At 43.4% G+C, this 13,937-nt stretch overlaps 1 protein-coding gene across 2 annotated transcripts in view; it reads right to left on the bottom strand.

The window, feature by feature from the left end:
- Nucleotides 1-13,937, bottom strand: part of trpm2 (transient receptor potential cation channel, subfamily M, member 2) — a 543,973-nt gene that overhangs the window by 32,065 nt on the left and 497,971 nt on the right. For both annotated transcript variants that reach the window (XM_041200804.1, XM_041200805.1), the window contains 2 exons: nucleotides 12,979-13,046; nucleotides 10,062-10,151 (listed from right to left, as the gene is read on the bottom strand). In XM_041200804.1, the coding sequence (XP_041056738.1) occupies nucleotides 10,062-10,151; nucleotides 12,979-13,046 (158 nt within the window). The remainder of the gene's footprint in view (nucleotides 1-10,061; nucleotides 10,152-12,978; nucleotides 13,047-13,937) is intronic.

Below are 13,937 nucleotides of genomic sequence, written 5' to 3'. Positions count from 1 at the left end.
ATAGTAAAGGAGGAAAGAGAGAGAGAGAAAGAGAATTACAGCTTAAAATGCTGACAGTTAAAAAAGAGACACCAGTAGGTGAGGCAGGTCTTATTTCCAGATCAGAACCCAGTGGGGAGATGTTTAACTTCGTACAAACTCTTCCAAAATTTGAGGAAATGGATGTTGAAGCACTCTTTATTTCATTTGAGAAGAAAGCTGAACAGATGAATTGGCCAATGGAAAACTGAACTTTGCTCATTCAAAGCAAATTGACAGGTAGAGCACATGAAATTTATGCTTCACTGTCAGAAGATGCTTCTAGGGATTATGATGTGGTGAAAAAGGCTATTTTGAATGCATATGAGTTGGTCCCTGAAGCATACAGGCAAAAAGTTTCAAAATTTAAGGGAACAGCCTGGGCAAACTTACATTGAATTTGAAAGGATTAAGTAAGGTAGTTTTGACAGGTTAGGAGAGCAATTAGGAGAGCAAAGAGGGGATATGAGAAAGCTCTGGCTGGTAAAAGTAGGGAAAATCCCAAGATATTCTATAAGTATATCAATGGGAAGAGGATAACCAGGGAAAGAGAAGGGCTCATTAGGGACCAAGGGGGTAATCTATGGGCAGAGCCAGAGGACATCAGTAGAGTGTTGAATGAATACTTCACATCCGTCTTCACCCAAGAGAATGAGGATGAAGGTATCGGACTCAGGGAGAGAGACTGAGAGGTTCTTGAGCAAATTGATATAGGGAATGGCAAGGTATCGGAGGTGTTGGCAGGCTTAAAAGTGGGCAAATATCCAGTTCCAGATGATTTATGTCCAAGGCTGTTGAGGGAGGCAAGGGAAGAGATCACAGGGGCTCTGACCCAAATTTTTAATTCCTCTCTGGCCACGGGGGAGGTGCCAGAGGACTGGAGAATAGCTAATGTTGTTCCGCTATTTAAGAAGGTTGTACAGGCCAGTGAGTCTCACATCAGTGGTAGGGAAACTATTGGAGAAAATTCTGAAGGAGAGAATCTATCTCCACTTGGACAGGCAAGGTTTGATCAGGGATAGTCAACATGGCTTTATCAAAGGGAGGTCATGCCTAACAAATTTGATTAAATTTTTTGAGGAGGTGACCAGGTATGTAGATGAGGGTAGTGCAGTTGATGCAGTTTATGTGGATTTCAGCAAAGCCTTTGACAAGGTCCCACATGGGAGACTTATAAAGAAGGCAAATGCACATGGGATACAGGGTAATTTGATAAGGTGGATTCAAAATTGGCTTAGTTGTAGGAGGCAGAGGATGATAACAGAAGGATGCTTTAATGACTGGAAGCCAATGTCCAGTGGCGTACCACAGGGATCTGTGCTGGGTCCCCTATTATTCATCATTTATATAAACAACATAGATGACTATGTGGGGGGTAGGATTAGTAAGTTTGCGGATGACACAAAGATTGGGCGGGTGGTTAACAGTGAGGTTGAGTGTCTTGGGCTTCAGGAAGATATAGACGGGATGGTCAAATGGGCAGACAAGTGGCAGATGGAATTTAATCTTGAAAAGTGTGAGGTGATACACTTTGGAAGGAGTAATTTAACAAGGAAGTATTCAATGAACGGCATGGCACTAGGAAGTTCTGAGGAACAAAGGGACCTTGGCGTGTGTGTCCATAGATATCTGAAGGCGGAGGGGCATGTTAGTGGGGTGGTGAAAAAGGCACATGGGACACCTGCCTTTATCAATTGAGGCATAGATTACAAAAGTAGGGGGGGTCATGTTGGAGTTGTATAGAATCTTGGTGAGGCCACAGCTGGAGTACTGTACGCAGTTCTGGTCACCACATTATAGGAAGGATGTGATTGCACTGGTGGGGTTGCAGAGGAGACTCACCAGGATGTTTCCTGGGATGAAACATTTAAGTTATGAAGAGAGGTTGGATAGACTTGGGTTGTTTTCGTTGGAGCAGAGAAGACTGTGGAGGGGTGGGGGGTGGTGCACCTGATCGAGGTGTACAAGATTATGAGGGGCATGGACAGGGTAGATAGGGAGCAGCTGTTCCCCTTAGTTGAAGGGTCAGTCAGGAAGGGACATAAGTTCAAGGTGAGGGACAGGAAGTTTAGGGGGATGTGAGGAAAAACTTTTTTACCCAGAGGGTGGTGACGGTTTGGGATGCACTGCCTGAGAGGGTGGTGGAAGCAGGTTGCCTCACATCCTTTAAAAAGTACCTGGATGAGCACTTGGCACATCATAACATTCAATGCTATGGGACAAGTGCTGGTAAATGGGATTAGGTAGGTAGGTCAGGTGTTTCTCACGTGTCAGTGCAGACTTGATGGGCCAAAGAGCCTTTTCTACACGGTAAGATTCTGTGATTAGGAGTTGAAACTACCCATGAAGCTCTCAGAGAGACCATTCTCTTGGAAGAATTCAAAAACTTCCCGCCTTCTGTAATAAGAATGCATTTTGAAGACCAAAGGGTTGCAACTGCTAGACAGGCAGCAGTAATGGCTGATGATTATAAGCTGATCCATAAAACCATCACCTCTATGAATTTGAAAAGGATAGAAAGTGGGACAGTGAAAGGAAGGCAAGTAGCTAGGGTAAAGAATGGATAGCTGAGAATACCTCGAGATCTCCTCCCTAGATCATCAAAGTACTGAGGGTTGAGGTGAAACTCGAAGGCCTAAGTGTTTGCATTGTAATAAAATGGGACTCATTCGTTTAGAATGCTGGAAGTTGCGAGGAAAGCACATGGGGCATATTGGAGTTCATAAGAGTGAGTCCGAAAAGGGAACTCTAAAGGAAATGTCACGGATCAAATTGTAGCTTTAACTCTACAAATAAGGTCTGAAGGTAAACACTGCTATGAATGCAAGTGAAGTGAATAAGATAGATGAGAGATATAAAAGGGTTTTGTCTAAAGGAAAGATAACCTCTTTTTCATCAAATGATACAGCTAAACCCATAACTATATTAAGGGACACAGGAGCTCCTCAAACTCTTCTGCTGGAGAAGGGCCTAGTTTCCCTCCAGATTGTTCAATGAAAGCTAAAGTATCGGTAAACGGGAGAAGTGGAGAGTATATCCTGCTTCCATTGTACAAACTGCAATTTGAGTGTAAGGTAGAATTGGGGCAATCTAGTGGTTTGGTCAAACTTTTCACATTTGTCATGGCTTGGTTAACAGTGGGGCTTGACATTACAGCGCACTGTCCCCAGTGAGCAGTAGCAATGGGGAGGGTGGCAGACTGCGTGGAGATCCTGGTCCAGCAGGTTCTGCTGGTTATGTGCTAAGACATTTACTGCATCACTGTAGCTATGGCCGAGCTTCTGCAGTGGCTACTTGAGAGCAGAATGGGTTACCTCAACCTACCTCCAGGTGCCCCTCCGCCTCAAAGAGTCAGGCAAGGGCCCTCGGGTACCCAAAGGGAAGAAGAATGAAAGTTGAAAGCCCTTGGACCTCCACTCATAGGAACATAAGAAATAGGAGCAAGAGTTGGTCATTTGGTTCCCTCAAGCCTCCCCCCGCCTTTCAAAAGATCATGGCTGATCTGCCCCAGTTCTCAACCCTTCTTTCATGCCAGCTCCTCATAGCCCTCAACTCCCCGACATTTCAAGAACCTACCTACCTGCTATTTAAATACTTGCAGTGATCTAGCATCCACAAATCCCTGGGGTAGAGAATTCCAGGCATTCACTATCCTGAGAGAAGAAATTCCTTCGCATCTCAGTGTTAAATGAGTGTCCTCTTATTCTGTAACTATGTCCCCTAGTTCGAGATTCCCCCATTAGTGGAAACATCTGCTCAACATCTACCCAGTCAAGCTCCCTCAGAATCGTGTACATTTCAATAAGATCACCCCTCAGTCTTTTAAACTCTAATGAATAAAGGCCTAACCTGTTTAGCCGTTCTTGATAAGTCAATCCCTTCATCCCAGGAATCAGCCTAGTGAATCTCTTTTGAACTGCCTCCAATGCCAGTATATCCTTGCTTAAATATGGGGCCCAAAACTGTACACAGTACTCCGGAGACGGCCTCCCAAACTTCCCTATTTTTAAACTCCAACCCCCTAGCAATAAAGGCCAAAATTCCATTTGCCTTCTTAATTACTTGCTGCACCTGCATGCTAACTTTTTGTGTTTCATGAACAAGAACACCCAGGTCCCTCTGTGCTGCACTTCTTTGGAGTGTCTCTATATTTAAATAATAGACTGGCCTCACACTTTCCTACTTCAAACTCCATCTGCCTAATTTTTGCCCACTCACTCAACCTATATTCTCTTGTAGATTCCTTATGTCCACATCACACATATCTATTTTTTTTGTATCGTCAGCAAATTTGGATATATTACAGTCTCCACCTCCTCCAAGTCATTAATATAGACAGTAAATAATTAAGACCCTAGGGCTGATCCTTGTGGCACTCCACTAGTTTTGTCTTTCCAACCTGAAAAAGACCCATTAATCCCGACTCTCTGTCTTCTGAACCAATCTTCAATCCTTGCTAATACATTACCTCCAATACCGTGAGCTCCTCTCTTGTGCAATAGCCTTTTATGTGGCACCTTATTGAATGCCTTCTGGTATTCCAAATGCACAACATCTACTAGTTCCACTTTATCAACTCTGCTTGTATCCTCAAAGAACTCTAGCAAATTTGTCAAACATGATTTCCCTTTCACAAAACTATGTTGACTCTGTTTAATTGTGTTAGGCTTTTCTAAATGTCCTGCTATTTCTTACTTAATAACGGACTGTAGCATTTTCCCAATGACAGATGTTCGGCTGACTGGCCTATAGTTTCCTGCTTTTTGTCTCTCTTCCTTCTTGAACAGGGGTGTCACATTAGTGGTTTTCCAATCCTCTGGGACCCTCCTGGAATCCGGTGAGTTCTGGAATGTTTCGACCAATCCCTCCACTATCTCTGCAGCCACTTCCTTTACCCTTGTATGCAGGCCATCAGGTCCTGGCGACTTATCTGCCTTTAGTCCCATTAGTTTCTCAAATATTTTGTCCTTTGTGATAGAGCCTGTTACAAGAGTTTTCCCCCCAATAGCTCCTTGCTTATATATCTTTGGGATGTTTATAGTGTCCTCCACCATGAAGACCGATGCAAAATATTGGTTCAAATTATCTGCCATTTGCCTGTTCCCCATTTTCAATTCTCCAGTCGCATCCTCCAAGAGTCCCACACTCACTTTAGCCACTGTCTTTCTTTTATATACCCGCAGAACCTCTTGCTTTTTGTTTTAATATTCCTTGCCAATTTACTTTTATAAATGATTTTTTCCCTCTTTATTAGCTTTTTAGGCATCCACTGCTGGTTCCTAAAATATTCCCAATCCTCTGGCCTACCACTAGTTTTCATTGCTTTGTACGCCTTAGTTTTTGATTGGGTATTCTTCTTGACTTCCTTTGTTAACCACGAGTGGTTCATCCTTCTTATCGAGTCCTTCTTTTTGACCGGGATAAATTTTTGCTCAATGTTATGAAATATCTTTTTAAATGTCTGCTGAGGACACTGGTTTGAGACCCGAGGTGCTTGCCCTCAAACTGAATTTGAAATTCTACCATATTGTGATCGCTACCCGCAAAAGGATCCTTAACTACGATATCCCTTATTAACCCCACCTCATTACACATTAATAGATCTAAAATAGCCTGTTCCTGTGTAGGTTCTGCAATGTGTTGCTCTAGGAAACAATCCCTGATGCACTCTACAAATTCATCTTACATGTTACTCAGGACGCTCTTAGGGAGTCTGGCCCTCTTGAGTCCCCCTTGCTTGTGGCCCCTTCAGCCTCAACCCCTGTCACCACAGAGGGAGCAGCTGCCCCACAACAGGACAGTCCAAAGTAAGCTGGGGTCCTCCAAGTCTCAGGTCTCTAGAAGGACAGCTGCCAATATCATTCAAGGCAACAGGGCCATCTGGTCAGCAGGCTGCCTCCACCCCTGCTGCAGATGTCCGGGAAGCGCTTAGAAGAAGTGGTAGGGAAAGAAAAGTTAATAAGTTCTGATTTCACAAGTGGTTTCACGGGTGAACCATGATTGTTTCACTTTTCACAATTTTGTAAATATAGTTCACTTGCACTTTAGTCATGTTTTATGTAGTTTATTAGCGATAGTCCTTAATCCTATGCGTGTACCTCCTCCCCAACCACCAGCTTCTGAGGGACACCCCATGTCCCCCGGAATCAGGCACGTGCAAGGAGGCAGGGGTCTTTGCCAGGGTCCTTGCAAACCCTGTGCAAAAACTCTCCTGCACACGCTGAGCCTTTGCCGTTCACAGTCTCATCTGTCCCAAGGCTCTGGCATTGTAAATACTACGTAGTATTCCTGTTGTCCAGTTGAACTGACCTGCATCTCTGCCCACCACCAATGGCCCAATCCCTATTCAGCATCTCGGGATCTCCAACATGAGGCTCTACATATTTGCTTGCAACCATGGTTGTCGTCACCTTCGAGGTTGAGTCTAATAACATTTCCCCTCCCCCGTCACACCCATCCTCCTCTCCCATTACCATTGACCCCCCCCACCCCACAAAGGAATCACATTTGACCTCCCCACCGTCACCTTTCAATCCTCCCCCATTACCTTCAATCCCGTTCAGGTCAATATTGAACGCCCCTATCTTCCCGTGCAGTCCGCCCCATTACTATAGACATGCCATCCGCCACATCCTGCTGACCCCCAGAATCTGCATCACATTCCACATCCCCTCTAACAACCTTCACTTGACATTGCTGTACCCTTACCCTCCAACCCTATCGGCTCCCATTGCCTCCTTCAATCCATAGAACCATTGAAAAGTTACATTCAGCCCCGACATCAGCTAAATTGTAGGACAAAGTATAAGCAAGAAATAATGGGACTCGTAAGAGAGATAATGCTATAATTGTGAGTGATTTTAATCTTCATATAGACTGGATGAATCAAATTGGCAAAGCTAGCCTGGAGAATGAGTACATAGAGTGTATATGGGACAGGGTTTTAGAACAATACATTCTGGAGCCAACCAGGGAGTATGTTATATTGGACCTGTTAATGTGTAATGAGACAGAATGGGCAATAAATGCTGACCAAGCCAATGACGTCCCCATCTCGTAAATGAATTTTTAAAAACTAATGAATGATGAATGAACTCACAGTAAAAGCTCTTCTAGTCAAGAAAGATGATAACATGATAGAATTTTACATTCAGTTTGAGGGTGAGAAATGTGTGTGCATAACTAGTGTCTTAAACCTAAAGGATCTGAAGATTGAGCTGACAGAAATTAAATGGGAAAATCCGTTAAAAGATTAGATGGCAGAGAAATAGTGACAGATATTTAAGTAGATATTTCATGGGCAGAATTTTCCCCCTATTGGGGGGGATGTTTAGGAGCGGGCGTGCCTCCAATCGGTGCCCCCAAATGGGGGCACGCTGCCATTTTACGTGGGTGTGCCAATTAAGGTCCGCCCAGCGTGACATCCGCAAGGAAGCTGTCACGAGTTGAGACACGTCCATCACTTTTAAATACATTTTTATTAAATATTTAAAAACCTACATGAAACCTCATCCCACCCATGCTTTTTCCAATGCCCGCCAGGACTCCCAGCCTGCCCGCCAAACTTAAGGTTGGACGGGCAGGTCCACTAATTACTTCAATTACTTTGTCAATGGCCTCAATAGACTGATTCGGCTGAGCCCTCGCCGACCTTAAAGTTGAAATGAGGTGGGGTGACGTCACGAGTTCCGCCCGACATCATGCCGCGTCATTTTACGCATCAGCGAGTGGGCCCCATCCCCTGGTCGCTGACCGTGAAATCCTGGCCCATAACTCTCAACAAAGATTCAGTAAAGTCCCGCCATTCTCGGGGGTTACACTCCCATGAAATCTCGCAAACGGGGAACATGGTTTTGAATAAGACTCAATTAGAGGTTCCAGCTATGGAAGGGCAGCATTAGTTTGAGCATTATTGTGGTGCAGTACTTGTATACAACAGATGGGGGAGCCTCTGAGCAATACATCAATGAAGATTTCAAATTGAATTAGATATTAGTTTTGATGAAAGATCTTATAGTAATTGATATTTTTGGCTGAAGGGAAAGCAGAAGGCCCAAAGGGTTTGAGTGTTATTTCATCAAAGTAATGCCATCACAAATGACAATGGGTATTTTGTCTGGACATATATATAAAAAAAACTCCAAGCCACTATCCCCACCCTTGCACCACTACCCTGGTTTCTGCTGTCCCCGGCTCGATATAGCAGCCAAACGAATTCACTCCTTTCCTGGCTGCTGGGCTGCCTCAGAACCTTTTAGGCACTTGCAGCCTCTTGTTAATGTGGCCGATGTTAATGCAGCCCAACCACCAAGTTGGTTTTAGCTCCTCGCCTGCCCAATCACTGCAGAAACTAAAAACTGGTCCCATTTGTTTAAATATGCTGAGAGTATAGCCGGGTTTTCAATTGTGGGTCTGGAAGCTGTCCGCAGTTCAGGTCAAGGTCCCAGCCCAGTCCCAGTTCCTGACATGCCCACCCCAGATTTTCAAAGGGCCATGCCAATTAGTGGCAGGAAGGGACTCGGGGCTCACCATCTGATTAAAGATGATGGGAAGGCTTCCCGAGGGCTGGAGGGCCAAAGCGAGGTCCTCCAGCCCTGACATACCGGCAGGCCCTCTGGTTGAGGTGTGAACTGCCCGTTGTTGATGCAGAAAGAGATGGTTCCTCAACATGAAGAAATCACGAATAACCAAACATTGCGCACACAATGGGCGAAGCAGTGTACAGAGTACAAAGCGCGGGTAAGTGAAAACGCAAACCAGGAAAGCGTGAACGGCGTGACTTTACTGTATATTCCATTGAGAAAGAAAACTCTATGAGAGAGATGCACCATTTGTGACTAAGGAAGTTAAGGATGATATCAAAATGAAAGAAAAGGCAGAAAATGCTGCAAAGATTAGTTGTAGGCCAGAAGATTGGGAAAGAATCAGCAAATAACTTTAAAAAAAGAGAAATTAGAGTATGAGAGAAAACTAGTAAGAAATATAAAAAGCTAAAGCTTTGACAAGTATATAAAAGGAAAAGAATAGCTAAAGTAAGCACTGGTCCTTAGAGGATAAGACTAGGGAATTAGTCAAGTCAGGAGTGTGATGGAATACTCCCACTTGCCTGGATGAGTGCAGTTCCAACAACACTTAAGAAACTTGACACCATCCAGGACAAAGCAGCCCACTTGACTGGCATCGCTTCCACAAACATTCACTCCCTCCACCACCAAGGAACAGTGGCAGCAGTGTGTACCATCTACAGGATGCATTTCAGAAACTCACTAAAGCTTCCAAACCCACGACCACTACTATCTAGAAAGACAAGGGTAGCAGATACTTGGGAACACCGCCACCTGGGAGTGCCCCTCCAAGCCACTTGCCATCCTAACTTGGAAATATATCGCTTCATTGTCGCTGGGTCAAAATCCTGGAACTCCCTCCCTAACAACACTGGGTGTATGTACTCCACTGCAGTGGTTCAAGTAGGCAGCTCACCACCACCTTTTCAAGGGCAATTAGGGATGGGCAATAAATGCTGGCCTAGCCAGCGATGCCCACATCCTGTAAAAATCAATTAAAAAATGATTCTAAGAGCATGAAATTCTCCTGGCTCCTGGAGCCAACATTTATCTCTTAACCAACTCCAACAAACCAAACAGATTTACTGGTCTTATTGTTAACTGTTGGTTTCTGCATGTGGCTGCATAATAGTCGGGTTGAAAAGTAATTCACTGAACATGAAGCAGTTTGGGATGTCTTGAGTGTTTTGATAAGTGCTTTGAATGTCTGTAATATATATATTATATATATGTGTGTGTGTATGTTTTATTTTTATAAATAATTGTATGTACAGTATAGATATTTATATACATTTAAGTACACTCCAGATTTATAGTCATAGTCTCACAGTCCAGATATAACTTCTGGTTTTACTGAAAAAAATTGGGAGAACCCTTGTGAAAATACTTTGCCCTGTTAAACAAAAGTAGTGATTGAGTGAAAGTGATAATTGCTTACAACCTAAAACAGATGAGATGAAAATGAATCACTCAACTCACTGGGGCAAAGATTCGTCAACTGCATTAGTGTTGGGACCTGCATCTCTGTCCTGGGAGCCGTCTTTTGGAGCAGTTTTCATTTTAGACAACCTGGAAAAGAGAGCCATTGTCAACAACCTCACATTGATTGGACATTGCTGTGTCATGCAAAGGAGAATCACAGAATTTTAACAGCACAGAAGGAGGCCATTTGGCCTGTCGTGTCTGCACCGGCTCTCCAAATGAGCATTATGACCTTGTGCCATTGCCCTGCCTTTCCCCTGTACCCCTGCACAATGTTTCTATTCAAATAATCATCTAATGCCTTCTTGAATGCCTCGATTGAAACCGTCTTCACCACATTTCCAGGCAGTGAATTCCATACCCGAACCACTCATTGTGTGAAAAAGCCTTTCTCACACCACATTTGCTTCTTGTGCAAATCTCTTTAAATCTGTGCCCTCTCATTCTTGATCCTTTTATGATTGGGAACAGCTTCTCCCTATCTAATCTGTCCAGGCCCCTCATGGTTTTGAACATCTCTATCTAATCTCCTCTTAGCCTTCTTCTCTCCAAGGAGAACAATCCCATCCTCTCCAATCTATCTTCGTAATTGAAGTTTGACATCCTTGGAACCATTCTTGTAAACCTCTTCTGCACTCTCTCCAATGTGTTCACATCCTTCCTAAAGTGTGGTGCCCAGAACTGTACACAATACTCCAGCTGAGGTCAAACAAGTGTCTTATATAAATTCAGCATAACCTTCTTGCTCTTGTACTCTATGCCCCTATTAATAAAGCCCAGGGCATCAAATGCTTTATTAACTCCTCTCTTCACCTGCCTTGCCACCTTCAATGATCTATGCACATATACACCCAGGTCTTTCTGCTCCTGCACCCCCTTCAAAATTTCAGCTCTTATTTTATATTGTCTGTCCATGTTCTTCCTACCAAATGCATCACCTCACACTTCTCTGCATTGAACTTCATCTGACACCTATCTGCCCACTTCCCCAACTTGTCTATGTCCTTCTGATGTTCTACGCTGTCCTCCTCACACTGTACAACACCCCCAAGCTTCATGCCATCCGCAAACTTTGAAATTGTCCCCTGCACACCAAGATCTAAGTCATTAATATATATCAGAAAAAGCAAGGGTCCCAATATTGACTCCTGGAGAACTCTTTCCTCCAGTCCAAAAAAATATCTATTGACCATTACTCCCTGCTTCCTATTTTGTATCCAACTTTGCTACTGCCCCTTTTATTCCATGAGCAATAACTTTTCCCAAGTCTATTGTGTGGCACTGTGTCAAATGCCTTTTGAAAGTCCCATGTACACCACATCAACAGCATTACCCTCATTGACCTTTTCTGTTACCTCTTCAAAAAACTCCAAGTTAGTTAAACATGATTTCCCCTTTAGAAATCCATGCTGGCTTGTCCTTATCAACCCATATTTTTCCATGTGGCTACTAATTCTATCCCTTTTTTCTAGAATCTTGCACACCACTGAAATTAAACTGACTAGTCTGTAATTGCTAGGTTTATCCTTACAACCTTTTTTGAACAAGGGCGTAACATTTGCAATTCTCCTGTCATCTGGCACCACCCCCGAGTCTAGGGAACAATGAAAAATTATGGCCAGTGCCCCTGCAATTTCAACTCTCACTTCTTTCAATATCCTTGGATGCATCTCATACGGTACTGGTACCTTGTCAACTTTAAGTACCGACAGTCTATTCAACACTTTCCCCCTTATCAATTTTGAGCCCTTCTAGTGACAGAGTTTCCTCGTCTGTCACCATGGCCTGGGCAGCTTCAAAGTATTCATTTAATACCTCAGCCCTTCATCCATGTGCAAGGTGGATGAGACTAGGCTTGATCTCAGGCTTGGAGCTCATGTTCCTGGCACAACGAATTGCAACCAAAATGCTTTTTTGGGTTTCAGATTGCTCATCAGAGAGTGATATTTGTAAACTATTTTCTGCCCTTGTCCCTGAAGCTGCTGACTCTAGTTCATCTGATAATCCCAGCAAAGATTTCTGCCTATAGGTATTCTTCATATGTCAATCTGGAGAATGAGTGCAGACTGTTTAGTGATGGGGAGTGGCAGAGCCTAGCCCTCGGCAAGGCACAAGCCCAGTCCAGCACTGGATGCTGTGCAGTGATAGAAGAAGCAAAGGCTTCTGATCATTACCCTTCAAATGCAAGGGCAAATATGATGTGACTCAGATTCGCTGGCTTAGCACATATCAGGAATCGGACATGGGGCTTTCTGCTTTATAAGACTCTTAAAAATCTTTAGAAGCAGAGAGATCTGAATCTTTATTGTCCCAAATTAACACTTCCTGACAAACCTATATTGCTTTGATAAAATACTTTCAAAGCAACCTTGGGAGATATTACATATCATGCTGTACGAAATGGATTTATCCAAAACTTCTCCAATGTTTTTAGCAAGTTTGATTCATTAAGCACATGCTAACTTAGTCCCTCATCTGTACTTTACACTTAGTACGGTGAGAGACACTTGTTCATTTGGGACTCCCTGGGTAGGTTTAGCAAAGTTGTCTGAGTAAAGCTCCCACTCCACTGTCCCATCAAACCCTTCCAGGGCATGTACAGCACAGGTTAAATATAGAATAAAATACAGCCAGGGTAGATACAGGTTAAACACAGAGTAAAAATCTGTTTTATCTACCTCTACAATCCCAGAAGTGCTGGACCATTGACTTTTCGTATTGTTTATCCCATCATCCTATGACCTTTTGCAGTGAAATTATTAGTTTAGTGCTGAATTAGCATCAGGTTTATTTTGTGACCCCTGCTGTTTGGAAACTGCCCAGCTGAGAGAATAGAGACAATATACCTCTGTAAATTTATACAGAGTCCAGGACTCTTAATCCCAAAGAGAAATAAAATACAATCCAACTTTACCCAGTAGAGTGATCATCTCCTGCTGTTTCAGCTGTGTAAGTAGGAGGGGTGTAACCATCAAATTTAACCTACAAAAATAAATCATTAAAAGATTAGGAAATATTCAAAATAATAGCAGTAGCAGATAGATTGGTGCAATCATTATTATTTGGGGGAAGAGATTCTATTGTGCTCTCCCTTGTTTCGTCATGGCACTGAATCCCATCAAGTTGTGCATAGGCGTTGCTTCCACTCATCATTTCCCACTGCATTTGCCAAGTCAATGGGTTTCAGCAAGCTATTCAGGTATGAGGCTGACCTATATATACATATATATGCACTTCCAGTAGGAGTCCCCAAATGGTGCAGAAACTGAGACTCTGGCTGGTGTTTACCCCTTTTTTACATCAGGGACAGAGGCCAATTGTGTCAACCCTCCTGTATGAGAAGAACACAGACGAGAGATTGGGCCATCACAGTCTGGGTTGAAGGGCCCCATCAGATTCCCTTGCGTTTAGTTATTGTATCCATTCTGTCAAGGAGTTCTTGCTTCCTCTGCAACCTCAAGCCCTACAACTTTCGAGATCTTGGTACTCTTCCAATTCTGGCCTCTTGTGCATTCTGATTTCAATCATTTCAGTGTTGGCATTGTACCTTTAGGACTTTGCCTAGGTCCTAAACTCTGGAATTCTCTCCCTAACCTCTCTGCCTCTGTTTCCTTCTTTAAGGTATTCTGTAAAATCTATTTCTTTGACTATAAGTGTCCTAATTCCTCTTTATGTGGCCCTGTGTCAAATTTTGTTTGATAACCCTCCTGTCAAGTGCCTTGGAATGTTTTATTACATTAAAGATGCTATACAAATGTAAGTAGCTGTTTGGTAGTACAGAACTTGAGGATTGCCCATTGTTTGAATTTAAACCAGGTAGCTTGATCCTGATTGGTCGAAACATTGCCCTGAGGAATGAGTCAACAAATGGCT

Source organism: Carcharodon carcharias, chromosome 12 (assembly GCF_017639515.1).
Source record: "Carcharodon carcharias isolate sCarCar2 chromosome 12, sCarCar2.pri, whole genome shotgun sequence".
NCBI classification, from domain to species: domain Eukaryota; kingdom Metazoa; phylum Chordata; class Chondrichthyes; order Lamniformes; family Lamnidae; genus Carcharodon; species Carcharodon carcharias.
This window is presented reverse-complemented; position numbering and strand designations above follow the sequence as displayed.